This window comes from Petaurus breviceps, unplaced genomic scaffold (assembly GCF_028583685.1).
Source record: "Petaurus breviceps papuanus isolate PSGF00001 unplaced genomic scaffold, PetGlider_PUasm1.0 90919, whole genome shotgun sequence".
Classification (NCBI taxonomy): domain Eukaryota; kingdom Metazoa; phylum Chordata; class Mammalia; order Diprotodontia; family Petauridae; genus Petaurus; species Petaurus breviceps.
In genome coordinates, this window is record NW_027187378.1 from 5,447,334 (window position 1) to 5,471,935 (window position 24,602).

The window sequence follows — 24,602 nt, forward strand, 5'->3', positions numbered from 1 at the left end:
ACTCAAAAAGTCAAGTAACTGAGTGGCAACATGAGCAAGAAAAGAAAGCAGAGCAAGCAAAGAAATCCAACTCTGGATTCCTTTTTTGGGGACAGAAAGGATCATAGCATGGAATAGGAGGAAGACAGCGAAGTCAGAACTCCTGCACCAAAAGCTTCCAAGAAAACTATGAACTGGTTACAAGCCATAGAGGAGCTGAAGAAGGATTCTGAAAACCAAATAAGAGAAGTGAAAGAAAAATTGGGAAGAGAAATGAGAATGATGCAAGAAAATCATGAAAAGAGAGTCAACAACCTGACTGAAGAAAATAACACCTTAAAAAATAGAAAAACTTGGGGTGGCTAGGTGGTGCAGTGACAAAGCACAGGTACTGGAGTCAGGAGGACCTGAGTTCAAATTTGGCCTCAGACACTTAACAAAAACTAGCCGTGTGACACTGGGCAAGTCACTTAACCCCAACTGCCTTCCAAAAAGCAAAAAAAAAAAAAAAGAATGGCAAAAGAGGCTCAAAAAAGCAATGAGGAGAAGAATGCCTTAAAAAGCTGAATTTGACAGAAAAAGAATCTCAAAAGCTCACTGAAGAGAATCATGCCTTCAGAATTAGATTGGAGCAAATGGAAGCTAGTGACTTTATAAGAAATCAAGATACTATTAAACAGATCCAAACAAATGAAAAAAATAGAAGGCAATATGAAATATCTCACTGGAAAAACCACTGACCTGGAAAACAGATCCAGGAGAGATAATTTAAAAATTATTGGACTATCTGAAAGCCATGATCAAAAAAAGAACCTAGAAATCATCCTTCAAGAAATTCTCAAGGAAAATTGCCCTGATGTTTTAGAACCAGAGGGCAAAACAGAGGTTGAAAGAAGCCACCAATTACCTCTTGAAAAAGATCATAAAAAGAAAACTCCTAGAATATTATAGCCAGGTTCCGGAATTCCCAAATCAAGGAGAAAATATTACAAACAGCCAAGAAGAAACAATTTGAATATTGTGGAAACACAATCAGGATAACACAAGACCTGGCAGCTTCCATACTGAGGGATCGAAGGGCTTGGAATATAATATTCTGGAGGTCAAAGGAGCTGGGATTAAAACAAAGAATCACCTACCCAGTAAAACTGAGTATAATGTTTCAGGGGAAAATATAATCATTCAATGGAATAGAGAACTTTTAAGCATTCTTGATGAAAAAACCAGAGTTGAATAGAAAATATGACATTCAGATACAAGAAGCAAGAGAAGCATGAGAAAGTAAACAAGGCAAATAAATCATAAGGAACTTATCAAAGCTGAACTATTCATATTCCTACAAATAAAAACAATAATTGTAACTTATGAAACTTTTCTCAGTATGAGAATAGTTGAAGGGAATATAAATGAATAATATAAGTATATGTAAATATATGTCTATATAGGCATATATGGGCATATGAATACATATGTGAGTGTGTGTATATATGTGTACAGATATACATAGACAGAGGGCACAGGACCAATTGAACAGGAAGGGATGATACTTAAAAGGTGAAACTGAGAGGTGAGAGAGGAATATAATGAGAGGAGATGGGGAGAGAAAGAATGGGGTAAATTATCTCATATAGAAGAGGTAAGGGAAAACTGTTACAATAGAGGGGAGGAACAGGAAGGCAAAAGGGAATGGGTCAATCTTTCTCTCACTGAATGTGGCTTGAGGAGGGAATGACACACACTAAATAGGGTATCTCACCCTACAGGAGAGTAGGGAGGAAGGGGATTAGAGGAAGGATTATGGAGGGGAGGGCAGGTTGGAGGGGAGGGAAGTTAGAAGCACACACTTTTGAAAAGGGACAGGGTCAACAAAGAGAATAGAACAAGTGGGGGGTGGGACGGATGGAGGGAAATATAGTCAGTCTTTCGCAATATAACCACTATGGAAATGTTTTGCATAGCTACACATGTACAACCTATATTGAATTGCCTATCTTCCCAGTAAGGATGGGTGACGAGGGAGGAAGGGAAAGAATCTGGAATTCAAAGTTTTAAATTCAAATGTTAAAAAAAAAAAATATATATATATATATATATATATATATATATATAAAAATTTTTTTTACATGCAATTGCGAAAGAAGATATACAGGCACTGGGGTATAGAGATCCATCTTGCCCTACTGGAAAGTCAGATGGGGGAGGATACAGGAGAACAGATTGGGGGAGGGGGTATACAGTGAGATCGCTGTTTTGGGGTGGTGGGTAGGGGAAAGCTGGGGAGAAAATTTGTAACTCAAAAATCTTGTGGAAATGAATGATGTAAACTAAAACATGAAATTTAATTAAAAAATAAAATTACTTGCCTTTGATACATACTGGCTGTGTGACCTAGGAAAGTCACTTAACTTTTGTTGCAGAGAAGGTGATGACATATTACTAGAGGTAGCTTCCTCATTTACCTAGGAGTTCCCTATATCAAAGAAACCACAGATCTAGTTCTCCTGTTCCCTTTTTCATGTAAAGCTGAAATCTATCTCCTTGTAATTTCCATTTATTGGTTCTAGTTGTTCCTTTTCAAACAAAATATAACAAGTTTCCTTTTTTCTTCTACCATGGCAGTACTCAAATATTTAAAAACTATCATGTCTTCCCTTACTCTTCTTTTTTCCATACTTCAGTCAATTCATATACAACACAGTACTGTATTTCATTTTCTTAGCCTTGCATTTATCTCCTCAAAGTACAAAACATTAAATTAAACTTATATCTTAGGTCCTCAATGATATATATAATAACAATTCTGGTATAATTACCATAATTAATATTTGCTAACTCTAATATATATATATATATATACCCTAAAATAAACACCATCTACTTATTTCCTGAATAAAAACTACCAAAAGTTTTGTTTTTATTGTAAAAAATATTATGAAGTTATATAATGCCATCTAAAAAGAATACACAATTATCTTTCTATAAACTAGACAGTACTGAGGAAATACACGGTTATTTGGGGAAAAATAAGAGCACAAATCTACTAAAGCATGATTGCTGATTGGTTAAAAATACATTTCATGACTTGTTTATGCCTGGAAAACTATATAACACAAATCAAGAATATAGTAAAGGGTTTTACTTCTGTACTCCTCCATTTAACCTAACCATGTTTTCCTTCATATTAGAAGAGTATTAATTTTACAGAACTATAGATTTATAACTAGAAAGGATCCTAGGTTATCCAGTTCAATAACCTCATTTTATAAGTGAGGAAACAGAATCTAGGCTATGGTACTGTCTGTGTAACCTTGGCAAGTCAATCCACCCTTATGGACTTAAAGCCAGATCCTCTAACTCCAAATTCATTGCTTTTTCTGTTCTTCCATTTTGCTGCTATTGTTCAGCTGTTTTTCAACTGTGCTGTTCAATTAAAAACTTTGTGACCCCATTTGAGATTTTCTTGGCAAAGATATTGGAGTGGTTTGCCATTTCCTTCTCCAGATCAATTTTTTTTTTGGAGGGGGAAAACAGGGCAGTTTGGGTTAAGTGACTTGACCAAGATCATACAGCTCCTAAGTGTTAAGTGTCTGAGGCTGCATTTGAACTTAGGTCTTCCTGACTCCAGGGTCAGCACTCTATTCACTAGGCCACCTAGCTGCCCCTCCAGCTCATTTTAGATGAGGAAACTGAGGCAGATGGGGTTAAGTGACTTGCCCAGGGTCACACAACCAGATATAAACTGACTCCAGGTCCAGTGCTCTATTCACTGCACCACCTAGCTGCCTGATCCTCCATGCTAACTCTTAAATAAAAAAGATGGCCAAAATGGCAACATATCTATAAAAATCACTTATGGTATATTTACTTAGAAATTCACAGCACATTTAAGATACAAAATCACTTAGGACAGGGAAGAAGGTCAGTCTAAAGCAGTAAAATCATTTGAAACAAAGAGCACTTTAAAAAAAAAAGCTAGTTTTATTACTTCCAAGAATATAGTAACCAGAATCAAGGATCTACTTTCAGTTAACAGATAAAAATGATTACATCATCATCCCCAAAGAAATATAAATTCATAGATTTCAGAGCTAAAGGGTACCTTGGAGTCACTTTGTCTAACCTCATTTGCAGAGGCAGCTAGGTGCCACAGGGAATATAGTGTGGGCCTGGAGTCAGGAAGACCTGAGTTCAAATGTAGCATCTGACACAAGTTGTGTGACCTGAGACAAGTCACTTAAGCTGTTTGCCTGTTTCTTCAATTAAAAAAAGGAGACTGTGCTTAGCACAGTGCCTGGCACATAGTAAACACTATATAAATGCTAGTTATTGTTATCATGATTAGTATTATTATTGATGATGATCCCAAGGTCACAGTTTCTTTTAATACAACTCCAAATACAGGAAGACTTTTTATTAACATGAAGTTGACTTGTCTATGACTTAATCAAGAAATACTAGGGATTTATATGAGGCATAGAGAAATAAAATGAGTTGTAAAGAGTCACAAAGATAGTATGTCATAGGTGGAACTTAAATTCAGGTCTTCCTAAAACCAGGTCCAGCATCTATCCACTAAAACCATGTAGCTTCTTTTTATATCACATTAGTAATTAATACTGTTATTTCAAATAAATGCTCTTTTTCTCTAAATCTAAAAATCTACTCAGGTTTGTGAAATTAAGTATGAAAAAAGAAAATTTTTAGCTAGGTACCTAATTCTTCCTGGGCTTCTCTTTCCAGCACTGGTTGTACTTTTGCTGGGTATGGTGTGAAAGCTGGAATATTTCTTATTCCCCCAATGCCACTTCCATGCCCTCCATCACTCTCCTCTGAGGTTCAATTAATCTATATTAATTATCCAAGCAAAAATCTTGTAGCTTTGTCTACAGACCTCCAGGACACTCTTCATTCCTTCTCACTGAATTCAGTGTCTGGCTCATGGTCTTCCTTTCCTCCATAACTGCTGCTTCCAACCTACATATCACCTATGATTCTATACTATTTTTTAACCCCCATATTCATTCAATGGTCAAGTGTTTTATCAACCTCCTTTTCTATTTTGACAATGCTACTATCCTGGTTCAGGCCCTCATCACTTCATTCCTGGACTATTACAATATCCTACTGGTGGGTGTGACTGCCTCAAATCTTTACCTGCTCCAATCTATGCCCCACTCAGTTGTCTAAAGGATCTTCCTAAAACAGCTCTAACAATAAACTACAGCAGCTCTCTATTACCTCCGGAATCAATTATAAAACCCGCTGTTTGGTTTTCAAAAGCCTTCACAATCCAGTCCCTTTCTACTTTTCTAGTCTTCTTACACTTTACTCAACGTGTACTCTTAGCTCCAGCGATGTTAACTGGTTCCATGAACATGGCATTCTCTGTCCCAACCTGAAGCATTTTCATTTGCAGGTTCTCAGGCAAGAAACTCTCTCCTTCCTCATCTCTCCTGCTCATTCAAGGTTCAGTTAAAAATTCTGCCTTCTGCAGAAAGCTTTCCCCAGTCCTACTTCGTCACAGAGCTCTCCCTCTGAGAATGTATGTGTCACGTATAATTAACTGATCACATGCTTTCCCCCTGACTACACTGTGAGCTCCTTGAGACAGGCCTGCTTTTACTTTTCTTTGTATCTGCAGCGTTAAGCACAAACGTCGAGCATAGAGCAGGGCCTAAGAAAAGCTAGCTGATGGAACTTACCCGGAACCCATTTAATTTCCATTTCCATGTTATTGTCTTTGGATTTCTTTTCTTTTTCTTGAATAAGCTGCAAAAGTTGCCTGTACTTTGTAATTTGGTCATCATCATCCTTTTGACTCTTTTTAGATTTGACATCTGCCTCATCGATTCCATCATCACCTAAAAAAAAAAAAATTAGTTTAACGCATTCATTAAAAATGACAACATCAGCCCCATAACTAGGGTCTGGGAGATAAAATGCATACTGATCATTAACCCAGATCCAAAAGAAGTGTGTTAACTCTTGCTCTATACGTGCAAAGTAAAGTATCTTTTAACCAGCCTTTGCTACAAGAAATCCCCAATAAAAGAACACTCCCAAACTTAAGAGGGTCGATCTACTTTGGCAGCTATGATTAAATGAAGACTGACTAATTTCATATAAAGCTAGCATTATTATGTGGTATTATTTAATAATTTCTACCTTTTCATTAAATGAAAAAAATTACAGCTGTTAAATACAGGCTGTAAAACAATATAGCTGTTTATTCTCTACAACCAAATTAACTCAAATCTCTTCACTTCAAACTACACAAAACTTTCTACCATTATTTTTTAAATAAAGTTTATTTTTTCAAGCAATCGGGGTTAAGTAACTTGCTCAAGGTTACATGGCCAGTTATTTCTGGGTGTGGTGCTGAGTGTCTGAGCCCAGGATTCGATCTCCAGGTCATCCCAACACTGGAACCAGTGCTCTTACTCGCTGAGCCACCTGGCTGCCCCTAAGCAATTGGGGTTAAGTAACTTGTTCAAGGTTACATGGCCAGGTGTGTCTGGGTGGGTGCTAAGTGTCTGGGCCCGGGATTTGATCTCCAGGTCATCCTGACATTGGAGCTGGTGCTCTTAATTCGCTGTGCTACCTGGCCGCCCCTAAATAAAGTTTTAAAACTGATTTTTGAAAAGTGACTAAACCTGATATTTCTGGCTGCATCATAAAGCAAAATTGAATGTGCTCTATTGGAAGTATCCCTGAATTGGTTTTACTTGTAGAACTCATTATATGACTCAGCATATAGACTTAAATCTCTCTGTGACACATTTTTGTCACCAATAAAATAGCCTAGATCTAATTCATTTTCTATTAACTGAACTTTTTGGCATTCTGGTGAAGCCTATGGAGACCCATTTTCAGATTTTAAAAAAATGTATAAAATAATAGTTTAACCCTATGGAAATCAATTATATGAACTATAGTCACCAAGATATTTTAAAAATAAACTACAGATCATAGATAAAGAACCATGAGATTAGAAGATTTCTAAGGTTCAAAATTCTTCAATTTTATGTGATGTTTATAAATCTCTGATTCTATTCAGTGATGTTTCAGATGTCTATGGTTGGGAAGTGGGCAGAATTCTTAATCATATACCAACAGTTATGCAAACACATGCATTTTTGTTAAGTTTGACCCATTAAAAGTTTCTTCAAGTTTGGTAACAAATGGAGGGGAAAAGGAAGCTTAAGAAAAACAGAATATAATATTTTAAATCTACTGTTCAGTACCAAAACTAAGCCACACCTAAAGAAATTAGGGTGTTGAAGATATAATCCATCAAATTCACATTTCAATAGATTAGATGCCAGAGTAATATTTTCGCAATCAGTAATTTAGCATTCATTATGCGCCTACTAGTTGTCAGGCACTGTGCTAAGCACTGGGGATAGGAAAAAAGGGCAAAAAATGGTCCCTGCTCTCAAGGAGCTCAGAGTCTACGGGAAGGAGACAACATACAAATAGTTATGTACAGACAAGAAGTATACAGGGTAAACTGGGAGATAGTTTCACAGGGAAGTCTATGGCATTAGGGCAATGAGGGAAGGATTCTTATAGGTGGAACTCAGGCTGCAACTTGAAGGAAACCAAAGAAGCTAGGAGAAAGAGTTGGAAATGGAGGAAGAGGAGGAGGAAGAAAAGGATGAAGACAAAGAGGAGGAGGGAGATCCAGGCATGGGGCATAGCAAACGAAAATGCTCAAAGCAAGGAGATGGAGAGTCCTGAGAACTAGCAAGGAAGACAGTGTGTATCACAGAGTATGTTGGAGTAGAGTACAAGGTGTAAGACTAGAAAGGTTAGGAAAGAGTCAAATACAGGTCTATATTTGATCCTAGAGGTATAACAGTACATTATTTTTGTGGCACAGTTATGTTACAAAATATGCTACAGAAGGCTCACTACATTATGCTACAAGTTTTAAACATTTGATACAATTCACTCATTTCTCCATCTGACCCAAGGGTTTTCCTCTTTGGTAGGTAAAATTTACTGAATTTTGTTCTGAGATTGGGTTAAGACTTCTATCTATCCTTTGTTAGTTTGATATTTTAAATTTCACAGATACCTGTCAACTTCTTTTTAATTCTCAGTTTTGCTGGCAAATAGTTTATAGTACTTTATGATAATTTTTAATTTTCTTACTCTGTGAATTCACCTTGATCAGGTCACATTTTTGTAATCTGATTTGGTAATTTGTCTTTTAGGTTCTCAAAAAACTGTCTTTTAAGTTCTATAGTCTTTTTATTTTCATATTTCTTTGGTTCTCAAATCTCTATGGTTTCCTTATTTATACTTATTTAAGTGCTAATTTCTGCATGCTCATTGATTTTCCCTATTTCCAATCTGTTAATAAATAGTTTTAAAGAGGTAAATTTCCTCTAATTTTTCATTTAACTTTGACTCACAAATTTTGATATATCATTGTTACCATTCTTTTAAATATAATTATAGATTATTTCTATGATTTATTCTTTTATCCATTCACTAATGAGGACATTATTTAAACTTTATTATTTCTTGGAACTAAAGACCTATAGCCCTGGATCAAGGAGATTCCTATCCAACATGCTATTTAATTCAGATGTGCAACTAGCATCACATCCTGCTTTAACATTAGATGCAAAGGGTGCAACTATGCATTCCTTCTTAATAGGTAGCACAGTGAATAGAATCTGAAATTCATTTGGAGTCAGAGAGACTTGAATTTGAATTCTTTCTCAGTTCACTGTCAGCCTTAGTTTCCTCATCTGTAAAAAATGTGAGCAATAGTAGAAACAACCTCACAGGGTTGTTACAAGGATCAAATGAGATAATATATGTGAAATGTTCAAAGTGCTCTATCAATGTTAGTTATTATTAAATAGTAGTAGTAATATATTCCTTGTGATGTTCAGGAAGAAAAGATCTGTAAACATGGGGGAAAGTAAAGATGCAGGCAAATATACTCAGCCCCAGAGTTTCATGGTAGAAAGGAGCTAAAAGGACATACATGGGAACTAAGCCCCAAGATAGAAAGATAAAAGAAGTTGTTCTTATTGTGGAGATACTGGCTGGGAAGGAATTTGAGATCTGAGTCTTTCTACCTGATAGTCAGCAAACCTATTTTCAAATAGGCTCCCTGTTCTATTTTGAAAATAAAGTGAGTAGATAAAGATTTATTTCAGTTCATTTGTGTAACTTGACAAGATCTCCTCTTCCCAAATCCACAAAATGATGTGCTGCCAGATTCCAAAAGAGTATTACAAAAAATTGAGGGCAACAACCATTAGAAAAAACTTAGTACATGTAAAAATTGTATTCCTAAACTCTCACTGTGACTCCCCAGATCAAAAACATAAATTAAATTCTTGAATTCAAACACTTAAAAGACTTTTTGAATTGAGTGAATAACCCCAATAAGAGAAAATTCAGAAGCAGTGTAATAGAGACATACATGCTATGAACTGTGGCTAAAAGGTTCCTAAAAAAATCTGACATTATAAATGAATGCATTGTATAACACCAATAGTAGCAGATTTTTCTTCTTCAGATCCTAAAAAGGTAACATTTTTATAAAGAATAGGTAAAAGAAAATGCTTATAAATATTTTTATAGATTTCTCAAAAAAAAAAATGAATAAAAAATGGTCCAGGACATTCTTTCCCTCCTATCATACTTTTACATTTCCATTCAAACAGCTGAAATTCATTTTTTTCTGTTTGTGCTTAGTGCCACAATAATAATGTTGGATTGAATCCTGTCATGTATCCCATAACTTGATGGATAAAACATCAGGAACACATTAACAAAATGGCAATGTATTTCTTTCTTATTAAAACCTCATTTCTGAAAACATAATTAAAAACAAGATCTTTCCAGGTTGAAATTTTAGTGGCAAGTCTCTTGATGGCCTACTTTAAATTGATTTTTTCCAGTAATAAAACTTTACTTTCTAAACCTTTAAAGTATGGTATAACTCATATAAAAGTATGTTTTTCTCTAATACAAGTACATGTGAGGGGTATCTTATTTTTACAACTGAATATGCTGAATATTCTAGTTATGGTATCTTTGAAAACACCAACTTTAACTTTGAGGTGCATAAGGGTATTGAAGCAAGTTTCTAATTAACTTGATATTTAAGATAAAGTATGCTTCTAAAAATTTCATGTACTGCATACTTCTATGACACTGTGATCTCACTGATACGGTTTACTCTTTTTGCTTGTATAGACTGAAATCACTCCATGCTTTTCTATCCTACACAATTTTCATCTACTGTATTTTATAAATCCTTTAGAAGATCTCCCCACACACTTACTAGCTGTGTGACCTTGGGCAAGTCACTTAACCCCAATTGCCCTACAAAAAAAAAGGCAAAAAAAAAAAAAAGAGAATATCTCCCCAACATGCTGGAGGCATCCCTCTGGTTCTTTTAATTTTTCATGAATACCTGTAAAGCACTCAAGTTGTTCATCTGTTATCCCTATAACAAAGTGGTGAAAATTCCACCTAACTTTTCTGGTGAGGTATGCTTTTTTTTTTTTTTGCTGCCTTTTTTGGAGGGGGGAAGGTAGGGCAACTGGGGTTAAGTGACTTGCCCAAAGTCACACAGCTAGTAAGTGTTAAGTGTCTGAGGCTGGATTTGAACTCAGGTCCTCCTGACTCCAGGGCTGGTGCTCTATTCACTGTGCCACCTAGCTGCCCCAAAAGTAACTACTCTTGAAAATATGCTGCATCAAAAAAATTGGAAACTGAGAAGATACCCATTTGGAGATGGCTAAATAGTGATGGTATATGATCATGATGGAATACTACTATGCTAAAAGAAATGACAAGCCAGATGGTTTCAGAAGACTTTTATGAACTGATGAAAGTGAAATGAGTAGAACCAGGAGAACACTGTACACACTAACAACAATATTGTGCAAAGGTCAACTGCTAATGAGTTAGCTATTATGAATACAATGATCCCAGACAAGTCTAAAATGGTGAAAATTGCTACACTCCAGCAAAGATCTGAAGAAGTGTGAATACAGATCAATGCCTATTTTTCTTGTTTGGGTTTTTTTTGGTCTGTTTTCTTTTGCAACATGGCTAATATGGATATATGTTTTGCATTACTGCACCTGTATAATTTATATCAAACTGCTTACTGTCTGTGGGAGGGGGAAGAGATGGAGGGAAGGAATTTGGAACTCAAAATTTTAGAAAACAAATATTAAAAATTATTTTTACATGTAATTGGAAGAAAAATAAAGTATAAAATTTCCTTCCCAAAATGCTGCATTCTTAAACTCATCGTGCATCTTTCTAATGTCCTTTGTGTCCTGCAATCCTAATGCTAATCATGATTTGTATGATGAATGATCATTAGGAGAATATTGGTGTTTAAAAACAGAAAAACTGTCAGTAGAACAGCTTAGGAACATTAAAAATATCCTGCAAATTCCCAAATGAAATCCAGTTAAGTAACTACATACAATGATCAACTTAATAAGCTGTTTGTCTGAGTACACGTTGTAATTAGAGCAGTATGGGTGTTTTATTCTCCTGTATAAGGCCTATGCTAATCTTATTTTTTAAGAGTCCCTCAGAAATTATCATGCATATTTGTGGCATTTACTCACTTGTGTTTACTTTTTCCTCGGAAGAAAATGCAAGTTCCTTGAAGGAAGGTGTAATTTTTTTTTTGTCTTTCTATCACTAATTCCTACCAGTTTCTGGCACGCAGTAAGGCTCTTATTATGAGGTGAAACAAATGAAAGCATTTAATTTACTCTTCCCCTCAACTAAAGACTAATTTTGGCCAAACTATTTCTTTGAAGAATAGATCTTGCTTAGGATTCTCCATTACTAGGCCTAACAGTCGACATACTGCCAACCACAAGCAGTATCACCTGGAGAGTGACATCACTAACAGTGAGCCCCTTTCTATTTCCAATTAGTACCAAATATCCTCCATGGTAGTGGCAAATAGCTTTGGTGAGCATATGTTTCCATGGTTTATGTGCCGTATTATGATAATCAGTGGACCACTGACCAAAGTTCCCTGCTCCACCTCCCAACATGGCATCTTTCAAATTCTATTATCATTAAGTGAAACAGTTATGAAGATGTATGTGATCTTTTGCAGAAAGCAGTTTAAGTCTCCTTGTTTTCTTCATGTCTTTCTTAAGGATCCCTTGGATGTCTGGAGAGGTCACGCACAAACATTTTACAGAAATGGGAAAGTAGGAATATGACAAGAGTTGTCATCTTCTGAATCTTCTTTTTTTCTGGTATAAATGCTACGTGTGTGTGTGTGTTTGTGTGTGTGTGTAATATTTTCCATGTGGAGTAGTGTGGAATATTCTACTCTTTGTGCTACCATGAACCCCTAAATGGTATCATCTACTGCATGAACTTTTTCAGTATGCATTTATTCATGTCCAGCTAATACCCCTTACTGATTTCATCTTCTTAAAAAGCCACTAAGAGAAGTCACATGAAAGTAAAGAGAGAGCTTGCCTGAGAAAGGAAGACCTGGGATTAAGTCTCAACTCTGATAAAGAGTGATTGTGACCCTGGGCAAGTTAATTTCCCAGTAGAACTCCCAAGACAACTTGCAAAGAAGATACTGATCTGCACTGGAGGAGGAAATTCATCACTGGTAGCTCCCTTTACACCAATGAAATAAGTTATAACACACACACACACACACACACACACACATGCACACACCCCAGTGCTTCAAAATGTATAATGGGTACACTTAAGGTGACAATAGTCAAAACTCAGTGATTACACTCTCAGAGCTGATGAGACATCTCACCTCAGAAATGTCAGTAGACCTGTTCCAATTCAGATTTATTTGTTGCCCTTCTTCTAAGTTTCAACTATAAATCACTCTCTATATGATTTAGTCCAGTTAGTGTGCATGTCAAGGTCTCTGCAGGCTTTCCCCCCCTCCCCCCAATTACTTTTCACTATTTTGTGAGGCAATACTGCTTGTAACTGTCTTACAGCTCCATAATAGTTTTTAAATGGGGTTGTATTCTAAACTACTGTTGCCTTTGGCTTCCATGTCTCTCTTCTTGGCAAAGAGTTTGAATATTTGCTAGCTGAGACAGTTTGATTTCCAGGCCTTTCCCGTCTCACTGGGGCTCCTGTGGACAGTTAAAATTCTCTAAGAATTAGAGATGGACTCACTGTCTTTTCTTTTATTCTTTTCTCATTTTTCAGGATTAACAACTTGCTTAAATACAATTAAGTCAAATGCTTAGAAAATAATACAACTTTGTCCTCTAATTTGCTATTAATATGCTACCTCATTCTTCTATTTTGGCAAAAATTTCGACTTCTGCTCTAACCAATGATCTGACCCACTAAAACAAAGAATGCAGTTTCTTAAAATGACTCCTAAGTTAGTTGGTAACAGTCATTTTCTGTCAATTAAGACATAGTTAATATAGGCTTTTATTTTCTGGGAGGGGAAGGGGAAGGAAAAGGGAAAGGGGGAGAGGTGTGGGGGGGAGAGAGAGAGGGAGATTGGTTTTTTGATGCTTCACCAGAGTGAGAGTTTCCTGACTCTTTCCAAAGAAGTGAGACTTCTGAGTAGTCGATAAGCCCCTTTTGGCCTTTTTTTCATTTCTCAATCCTGAACAAATTGTCCAACATAGTTTTTTGCCATCCTCCACTATGTCCACTTTCCAACTGAAGTTACTAAGGATCAAGTTATGCTGACATTTCTAGATATCTTGCCAAGTTCTTTGAAGAATATCTCTACTTTCTTATCCTCGGCAACAGACACTGGTGTTATATTTTGTCTTCATGATGGTTTATGTATTTATAACCAAGATGACCAAATATTCCACAAAATATCTTGTTTCCTATAGAGTTATCATGAAACCAACTCTTCCAATGCTTTTATTCACCTCTCTCATGGAAAACTACAACCTATCCTCCAATTTTAATTGAAACATTTTTACATCCTCTGGTTTCCTTCATACAAAGATTTTATAAAGCTGGGATGTGGTTATTCCAGATAAACTCACTGGTCTACTTAAAATCCTACCCTGAGGACTTGATAATACTGGTATCCTTGAATCTTGAAAGACTATCAGTCACAGATAAGTTCTGATAGGTTCTGCTCAAGTGAAAAGGTTTTAAGTATAGACTAGGTGATGGATTATGTTTGTGGTTCAAAGACTGGCCTAACTCAGTACAGAAAGACTCATCTCCAGAAGCATGACCATGAAGTAATGACTGTTTCGGCTCACAATGGCCCAAGAAACATAAAAAGACAAAAAGGCTCATAAATCCCATGTGATAAGTCTTTTGCTTCTGCAACAATGGTGATGGAATGAAAATAAAGGGAGCAGAAGGTACTAAACACCATACGTATATTAAACTGTTGTTACTTTGGACAATATTTGTCCAACGATCAACAAATGGATATATTATTAAATGAATGGAATCACATGCAAAACATATTGTTATCTAAGTTTTTAAAAATTTTGCTAAGCAGAGATGCTGAAAATTTAGTCAAGTGAATGCTCAGTTAAAAAAAAAGATAATGTTAAAATTTTCTTGGCTTTTTGCTTCTTGTTGCCCTGCTGCCAAAGGATGTACCAAATCTGTGGTAGCAATATATGTGAAAAACACATTCCCACTCTTCCCAATATAGCCTAGAATGCCACCACTTATCTCATATTACAAGTCTTGGAATGGGTTTAGGACTGAGATGCACCTCAGAAACTGCTTTGTTCAATCCTCTCATTTTACAGAAGAGGAGTGTGTAGCATACAAGGGTTAAGTAACCTGTCCAATGTTAAACAACCAAGCTGAGATTTGATCCCAGGTCCTCTTAACTGTTTTCATTATACAATGCTGTCTCCTTGTCTGTGATATAATGAGAACTGTACTAGTCTTAGAGTCAACAGACCTGAATTAGAAGTGAGGGTCATCCCCTACTGAATAAATGTGGGCAGCTTACTTCACCACTGAACTTCTATTCTGGAAATTCTGGCTTTATTCTGTGAACTGAAAATAAAATAACTTTTTTTTAAATGTACTGAGATACTTATACTCTGAATAACTCTGTTTTGTAAAGGGCTTAATGAAGAAAAATACAGATGAACTACTTGTGATACAGAGTTCTTTTCAAAACAGATTTTTTAGCTCATATATCTGTGAAAACTGAGAAAAATAAATCTTTTGCTTACAAGGAATTTGCTTACAAATCTTTATTGTAACAAAAAGAAGCAAAGTTTAGTTTAAAAGTATGATATAAATAACTCATAGCTCTTTGCTTAGAACTAATATGTGAAGGCTTCTATCATAGAAGGTTTCTGAAAAACAAAACTTTAAAAGATTTTATGTGAGAATGTTTAGCTACAAAGGGCCACAGAGCTTGAAGAAAACTAGGTTGTGTCTTAAATTAAAAAGCAAGATGACTTTGAAAACCACTTTTATATACTACTTATGTGTTGAACAGTACAAAATAGTACATGTATACATCCATCTAGTAAATACAAAAATTACACATATATGTCCTGACATATTTCTTTAGGTTTTGTTAACTTATCTAATCTCAGCAAAAGCACCATATTAGAGTGAAATATGAAAAATTTTTAGGTTGCTAAAAATGTGATAAGGTTTTTTGGGAGAGGGAATGGGAAGAGTGTAGAGAAAGGAAGAATAAAGTTTACTCCCAAGAAATCAGTTTGTTATCCCCTTCAATCTAGGAAGGTGACATAATGTATCCAATAAGCCATTTTTAAATTTTTTGTAACAGAGCAGTGGTTCTCAAGAGTGTGATCCAGAGATCTGAGGTTGCCAAGATTCTTATTGACAAGGTAAAAATTCTTTTCACAATAATAAGAAGTCACTTAAATTTCAAATATGATAAAATGTTGATATAATCAGATAAACAAAAGCTCTTTGTGGGTCCTTAATTTTTAATAGTAAAGGGTACTGAGACCAAAAAGTTTGAAAACCTCTACACAGAGAAAAATTAAAACAGTCAAGAGCCCTTATAAATGTAAACCAAAATACAAAGAGATTTTTAGAAAAATAAAAATCAACACACACCTTGTTGCTCTACTTCTGGTTCCTCTTCATCATCACTGGAGGATGCTAAATAGGCTTGAAAATCCATGTCAAGAAGTTCATCTTTCTTAAAATTTCTGTTTAGTGTTTTAATTCTTTCATGATCAGTCTCATCCCAAGTGATCTCTACCTTTAAAAAAAAAATCACATAGATGGAAATCAGAAAAATATCACAAAATTATAAGCCTGAATTTTATAGAACATTTACAACTATCTCAATGTAGAATCTGTGTTAATTTGAACATGCAGATCTATGTTTTAAGCTGTGACATGGGGCATGATAAAACCAATTTCAGAAAGTTGCTTCTCAAACTACATGCTACTAATCCTTCCATTCACTTTATACTCATATTTCCCCTTAGTTTTGAGAATCTTCTTTCTGCCACATACTTTTGACTAAAGGATATATAGGGGCATGACAGTTCAAAGAAAATGTGAAATAAAGAAGGGGAAAAAAATCAAGAGAAGAACGAGATTTAAGAAGAGTAGTAAAAACACATTAATTTGAAAATTCCTCTCACTCCCATGTGATTTAGCAATCCCCAAATAATACCTGCTGCTCTTCTACTTTATAAACTTCAACATGGCTTCCAGAAAAAATAGAGATGATGACTTCATAACAGTAGTATATTTTGAGTCCACTATTTCCAAAAATGCTATGGAAGTGTCAAGGGGGGATAAAACCTATCTTGAAGTGCTTAAACTATCACTGACACATTTTTGTAAGTTAAGAAGTTTTTCAAATATTAGAAAGTTTAAAGAACATTTGGTTCAGATACCGTTGATGTTCCCATGGCTGCAGATGTAAAATATTTTGGTTTATATGTTGTTATATCCACTTCTAAGGCTACATCTTTTGGTTCCTCATCAAATGTAATATCATCTGGGATAAACCTTAAACATAAAAACAAACAAAAAACAACAAAAATTTAAAAGAATATTTTAGCAATAAACAAAAATTCTGGATTCTTTAAGTTAGCTACAGTTTAAACATTCATTCCATATGTAGTTCAAAGTAGTCAACATTTTCAAAACAGCATAACAAACCAATGGGTATATGTATACAACAGATAGGTGGTGAAATGGATAAAGCAGTGGGCTTGGAGTCAGGAAGACGAGTTCAAATCCAGTCTCCAACACTTCCTAGCTGTATGACCCTGGGCAACTCACTCAATCTGTTTGCCTCAGTTTCCTCATCTGTAAAATGTAGATAATAATAGCACCTACCTCCCGGGGTTGTCAAGAAGATCAAATGAGACAGTAATTGTAACACGCTTAGCAGTGCCTGGCACGTAGTAAGTGCTATATAAATGTTACATATTATTATTTTACAAAGATATCTGCTTTGATATATCTAATAAACGTGTAATTTCACTGATGTAGGTGTTCCCCCTAATGACAGAGATAGTAACTCATCATGTTTATCATTCCACATAACTACTGTATATCCTTTCCTTAAGTTTGCCAAAGGGGTTCTACCTAATATGTCGGAGATCTTGAGTATTCTTTGAAATATCCAGAAGCATATGTACTCGTGTCTTCCACTATTCTGAATTTTCCCCATGGGATTAGTCCAACTTCCTCTATAATCAGACACTGATCTGAAGACATCCTTCACAATTCTTTGTAATACTTTGTAATACTGCCTGTTCACACTTAACAACCTGCTTCCCATTGACTCTGGGGTGATCCTCAACTTCAATTCTTGAATATAATGTTCAAAGACTCATAAGCACACATCATCACTGAAAGAATGGTGATATTATGAAATGGACCTTTGTTTCACGAAGAAGCCAAAGGACTCTGCAATTTTCAAAAGGCACTCCAGACTGCTTTCTGCAATCTGAATTTTCTCTTCAGTTCTGGAATTCATCACTGTCCATTTTTGGTGTCTGAGATACACACACAGACAAAGCTCTTTTTAGGTCATCCATCCCATTGAATAGCACAGTCTGAACATCTTTATTAACTTTATACTTATTCTCTATATATTTATGTGCATATTTATTCTCTTCCTCATTAGAATGCAATCTTCTTGTGCACAAGAATCATTTCATTCATTGCATTTGTATCAAGATCTAGCAATGTCTAATACATAGTGGGCCCTTAATAGATGTTTACTTACTGATTTATTAGCTTTTTCTATGTGTGGATAGGTAGGTAAGATTCTTTTAAGTGTTTATACTGAATTCATTTAAGTCTCAGTCAAGGCTCAATGCCATCTGCTAACGCAAGCATCTAAAGTTATCTATATGGAATCCCCTCTTTAACTGGACCTCTCAACTGGCTTTTGTCTGACAGGGGCAACCATGTCTGGTGAACATTCATTTGTTTTCCCTATTTATACCCAATTTGATATTAACAATCAGAGGTCTGAATAAGATTATCTCTGATGATATATCTTTCAAGAAATTTTGTACAATCCTGATACAATGCAGGGCTCTCACAATAACTGAAAAGCTAGAAAGAGGAAATGGCTTAGGGAGAGAGAGTGAGCTTAGTTTCTGTTTGAGTTTAAGATATGTATAGGACATCTAGCTTGAGATGCCCAATAAGCATTTGGATATGGGGGATGCTTCAGAGTGGGGTTGAAATAAGTAGAACTGGGAATTAACAGAGAGGTCAAAAAGGATGAAAATTGAGAAAAGGTCATTAGATGCAGCAATTAAGAGATCATTAGTAACTTTGGAGAAGAGTTTCAGTTGAATGATAAGACTGGAAGCCAGATTGTAAAGAGTTAAGAAAAATGAGGGGAATGGAAACGAAGGCAATTATTGTCAGTCTTTTCAGGGAGTGCCACAAAAGGGATGAGAGATACAAGACTATAGCTAGGGGTGGCTAGGTGGCTCAGTGAATAGAGCACTGGCCCTGGAGTCAGGAGACCCTGAGTTCAAATCTGGCCTCACACACTTAACACTTATTAGCTGTGTGACCTTGGGCAAGTGACTTAACTGTAATTGCCCTGCCTACCCCCCCTCCAAAAAAAAAAGACTATAGCTAGTGGTTCAAGTGAGGGTTTTTTGAGGACAGGGAAGAGGTGTGTTTGTATGTGGTAGAGAAGCAACCAATAGATGGGAGAGACTGGATTAGTGACAGTAGGGATGATGGAGGGGCAATCTGCTGGAGAAGCCAGGATGGAAGGGGATCTCTTTGGGATAGATAGTGATTAGCCTTGGTAAAGAGAAGAACTACCTTCATTTGAGACATGTGGAGGAGACAGTAGCAGAAGGCATCTGAAAAATGTGAGATGAAGAACAGGTAAGAAGTGGGAACTCTCTTTGAATGGCTTCAATTTTTTCAGTAAAATGAGTCAAAGTCTCTGATGAGAGTGAGAGCCATGGGAGGTTTGGGGAGGGATGAAAAGATTTGGAAAAGGCACTATGAAGAGTGGAATAGTGAATTGATTTCGGAGGTATAAGAGAAGTACCCTGACATAATGAGGACCCAGCTGAGATCACTACAAATAAGAGCTATTGGCAAGAGCTTAAAAAGCAGCCATCAAGGAAGTTCACTGGGTTTTCAATGCTCTTTATCAAAGTCTTTAGAACTGTTTGGACTCTGTCTCTCAGTGTCCTCAAACTGTGTTACCTCCCACATAGACCTTCTCTATGTATACCTGGTTGAGGCCAGCTACTGTTTCTCTTCAATGCCATTTCTCCAAGCTCTGTGGGCATGTACAGTCAGTCAGCAAGCACTTATTAAGGGTCTACTACATGCCAGGCACTCCTTTAGGCATTGGAGATACAAAAACAAAAATAAAGCAGTTCCTTACCTCAAGAAGGTTACATCCTATAGCAGGAGATATTATGTGCATAAGTAAGGGTGTACAAAATGAACCAAACATAAATAGGTGAGCGGGAGGGAGGGTATGAGCAGCCAGAATATGAGTATTAGACATTTTCAGCTATGAACTTCTTTTCTTTGGTAGCTATGGACCTTCTCACAATAATTTTTCAAATGCATAAAATAAAATATTGGAATATGGGAAACCAATTATATTGAAATACAGGTATCAAAATATTAATTAAAAAAAAAGTTCTGAGACCCAAGATTGAGAAACTCTGAGCTACATGGATCAAGAAAGATGTATGGTGTCCTCTGAAGAGGTCAATTTGCATATATTTCTCTTAGTGAAGCTATATTTATGTTTTAAAAGCAAAGGTTTTCACTTATGTGTATATAAATAAGATGTGGAGGTAAGCAGGGTGTGCATTATGAGAAAAGCAGAGATAGGAAACGATTATGTGCAATGATTAGCAGAAATGGATAAATAAAAAAGAATTTCATTAATCACTTTCTATTTGCCAAATACTTTGCTAAGAACTGGGGGGTGCAAATACAAAGGTGATGATAGTCCTTGCCCTCAGGGAAACTCATTCTAATAAGGGGAGACAAATAGTGAGGGAAGTGGGGACCAGAAGGGGTCACTTCATTTGAGAAGTTAAAGACAAGGTAGGAAAAAAAAAATACGGGGAAGTAGAATGACACACCCTTCCAAGTAGCAATGGTAGAATAGAACTCATTAAGGTTCCAGAACTGCAAAAGGTTGGGTGAGGTAGAATATACAATATGGTGAAATGACTGAGCAGCCAAGTAAAGCCTGACTGGAGCTGGCTAGATAGATGAGCCATCTGAGACATTCATTAATTAGGACCATGGTAGGAGTTCCAGGTATGAAATAATTAAATCTTCCAAGGCACAGTCTAAGGCAAAACCAGGATTGGGATGTCGAGTTCAAATGCTCCCAATCCTTGATGGTGATGAGAGTTTGTAATAATCATTTTCATGAGTCATTTTTAGCTTGCATTTGTTGATTTTCCTCCCACCAGTTTCATCCTTAAATGACCATGGGATGACTCTACTCAGATGTGTATCAGACCCAGCAGTTTTGAAACACGTTTTTTCTCCACTGCTTCTACCTGTTTTATGATGATATTGCTCATAATCTTCCACCATCCTCTGTCAAATTTTTATGAGTTTATATTCTAAACAGTTTTTTCTTTTGTCATCTCTTTCTATGACTTTTGAATAGGTGCTTTTTACCTTTTTAAAAAATGTCTTCAATATGACAGATGGCTTACACCAGTTAAATTTCAATAAAAACATTTTAAAATGGGTGGTAGAGACCCTTTTTTCATTTTTTCTCGTTATTTGGGACTAACAGGTTGGAGTTGTTTTAAATACACTTTTTCTATTTTTTGTTTCTTATAGATTCTTTTAATTTAGATCTTTCCTTTAACAAGTTGGTATTATGCTTACACACAAATAACTGAATTAGGAATGGCTTCATAGCATGAGTAAGTCATTTTTGCTCCATTATAAATGTCTTTTTTAGTATCAGTCCATGCTAACTATATGTAGGCAAGTATGTTGGAATATATAGTTTAGTTGTAAGGAATGAGAAAGATCAAAGACTTATAATCTACACAAAAGCTTCATGCCTATAATATCATAAAAAATTTATTCAAGGCAAGAATTTAATGCCCTCCATGCTTACTACCTTTACTGTGAATTCACTAGGTTATCCAAATATATGCTGATTTAATTTGGAAGGTCTTAACAAGGTTTTAACAGATGTTCACTATGGTCTTTTAACAAAAACTATTGTGAGCAGTTCAATAAAAGATGTTCAAAATGAAATGTTTCTTATCATCTACATAAACACAGCAAAACCAATCCTTCTGACTCCTTTATTTGTCCTTCCAAGGAGATCTTATAAAATATCCCTTGCTTCTACTTCAACTTCCCCCAGTCTTCTGGCTTTGTTTATAGCGAAAATAATCAAGATTGATACCAATTCAGTTTCTCCAGGAACATGTCTACTCAATGGTCTCAGATTTTAAAATACCAACAGCTATGTTAAAGTTAATCAACAGTTCACAGTCTTTGTGATACTCAGTATTCTCTGCCTCCTTTTCCACCATTCTGGCACATTCTGTCACTGAGCTACTACAGAGCTAAAAGTGGCTACACAGGATTGAGGGGCATTTAAAAATTTTGTTTCAGGGTTGCTGTGGCTAACGAAGTCATCACCAAATAGCAAACCTATCCTTTTTGCACTAGGTAGTCCTTAAAAACAGATAGAGTCTATTTCTAGAAGAGTACTCTCAAGTTCTTTCCAGCATGGTAGAATCTGTGAGACAATGATATAGCTTTTGAAAATCTGGGATTCCCTCTATCTGAGGCCCTAGAGCAGAACGTGATGAATATGTGGGTATTTTAAAACATGGTTCCATTTAATCCCTGTCCCTAAATAACTCAAGTTGGTGAAGTACTTAACATCTTATGAATTTGCTATGTTCCGGGGTATGTGTGTCTAGCATATCACTGGAACAGAAAACCGAGAAGCACAGTTTCATTAATAGCCTTGCATGTTTCAAAGAAATTCAAGACTCAGAAGCTCTACCACTGACCTACAATGTAATCCTGGAAAAATCATAATCTCTCTGTGCTTTAATTGCTTGTATAATAAGGATTTTAAAAAAATCACCTTTCCTATCTCAACATCTTGCCACAAGGATCAGATGAACTCACAGATGTGATGGTATTTTGAAAAACAAAACAATGTGCTATACATAAGCAAGGTATTATCTGAAAAATAACATCTGTACAATTCCAGAGGACTAATGATGAAAGCATGCTTATTCATCTCTTCACAGAAGGGTGATTAACTCAAGATATAAAATAAAACATACATCTTTGGACACAATCAATGGGGAAATTTGTTCGCTTGACTACACATATTTATTACAATGGCTTTTTCTTTTTTTTTCCCAATAGAGCAGGTGGGTGGAAAATTGAGGGGGAAATAGGATAATCCTTCCTCTCTTCAAAAAAGGAAAAAAAGAAAAAGAGGTCACTGAGGCACTTATTTTTTTTAAATGCAGAGAAGATAACAGAATAAAGTTCAGGAAGAAGCACAGACAAGTCGGAAAGTTTTGAAAGCTATAGGTTGAACTTATGTATTTAAAAAGAAAAGTAACCTGTACAAAGAGATTTTCATGTATAATATTTTTCCTGTTCTACTACGTATATTGATATGCTCATTTTATTTGGTGCTTGCTAAATTCAGAATAAATACATAAAAATTAATTTAGAAATAACATTTGAAGTTAATGCAAGAAGACTAGGAGAAAAACCAATAATGCTTTCTTAAGGATTGGAGTAAAAAACCACTAGAAGTAGTTTCATTTTACATACCTGCCCACTTCAATTGCTTTGAAAATCTTACACTGTCATGTAAATAAAAAAAAAAAGGGCAGCTACAAAAGGAAATTACCCTATACTTTGACTATATTTAAGACTTATACACTTTTCAGGTATAGTAATACTATGTTTCCAAAAGGCAGTATATGGTTTATGCTCTACCACAAAATGTTTTCTTTGGAATGGTTTATTAGTATTAAGTTTGAAAAATAAATTTTCTTACCAGATGGGTTTGTGTATGGGCTCAATAGTAGTAAATGACTATAGCTGGTAAAATATATATTTAATATGTCCAATATGGATGATCTCAAGGGTTAAGAAGATATGCTTTTGTATTTGGGGGCTGACAAAAACAGGGTTTTCCTAGGTAGGGTAGGGGAAAATTCAGCTTGTTTTGCTGATGTAGTATGAAAGAAAATGAAATTTCTTCATGCCTATTAGATACGTTTTTCTAGGCACTCTCCTCTATAACAGTTTAAAATCTTTTATGTCATTCTCCCAATAAACAAGTAAAAGAAAACAATTCTGAAAACAGTAAGTTAGCTATCATTAATTCATGATATTTGAAAAGAATGAAACCTTAACAAATGTCTGAAAGCCACAAACTGAATACCTAAAAATAACCCACTTTCGTAACTGTTAAGTAGAAAGGGAAGGAAATGCACTTATTTGTTCAATGAGAGAATGCCTTTCCAGTCAATACTCAAACATGTTAAAAGTCCAAGAAAAAAACATTTTTTTTTCTAAATCTGAAATTCATTGAAACATAAAAAGCCCAGTGTCTCTGAAACAATACATCTTACCCTTTTCTGAAATATTTCATTTTGAGTACAAAGCTCTCAAACAAAACTAGGCTGTTAAAGAGCTGATTTCTATTGACAGTCACAGTAGACTGGTTTACTGGGCAACAAAAGGAACAGTCTAAAGATAAAATGGTACAGTAGTTCAGCTTCCTGTTTCCTTAGATTTGAGATTCAAAATGATCTGAAGTTTTTCAGTTCTGAGTCAGTGAAGCCTGAGCAATTTGTGAAAATACTGCCAGGGCCCAAAGACAATGCCAATACACCATTCACTCACTAGAGCAGCTCCTACTGCTCCTTCAGTCCCCCTTTGCTTTTCCTCCTTAGAAAAAAAGGAACTGAGTTACCACACCTGGTCTCCAACTAAATGAAAAGGTTATTATCCCAACAACAAAAATAACAATGCAACAAAATATAAAGGAACACATGACTGAAAAACTATGGAATAAATTTAATGGAGTTTCACTTGTTGTGCAATATGACAAGATAAAGTGAAATAAAACCAAGAGAACGATATATATAGTGACTACA

The 24,602-nt window shown here is 35.6% G+C and overlaps 1 protein-coding gene across 1 annotated transcript in view; it reads right to left on the bottom strand.

Moving 5' to 3' along the window:
* The window catches only part of ESF1 (ESF1 nucleolar pre-rRNA processing protein homolog), a 99,752-nt gene that overhangs the window by 56,614 nt on the left and 18,536 nt on the right, over positions 1 to 24,602 (bottom strand). Inside the window, exons 7-9 of the mRNA XM_069075432.1 lie at positions 16,845 to 16,959; positions 16,048 to 16,195; positions 5,682 to 5,840 (exon numbers count right to left, since the gene is read on the bottom strand). Coding sequence (XP_068931533.1) covers positions 5,682 to 5,840; positions 16,048 to 16,195; positions 16,845 to 16,959 — 422 coding nt within the window. The remainder of the gene's footprint in view (positions 1 to 5,681; positions 5,841 to 16,047; positions 16,196 to 16,844; positions 16,960 to 24,602) is intronic.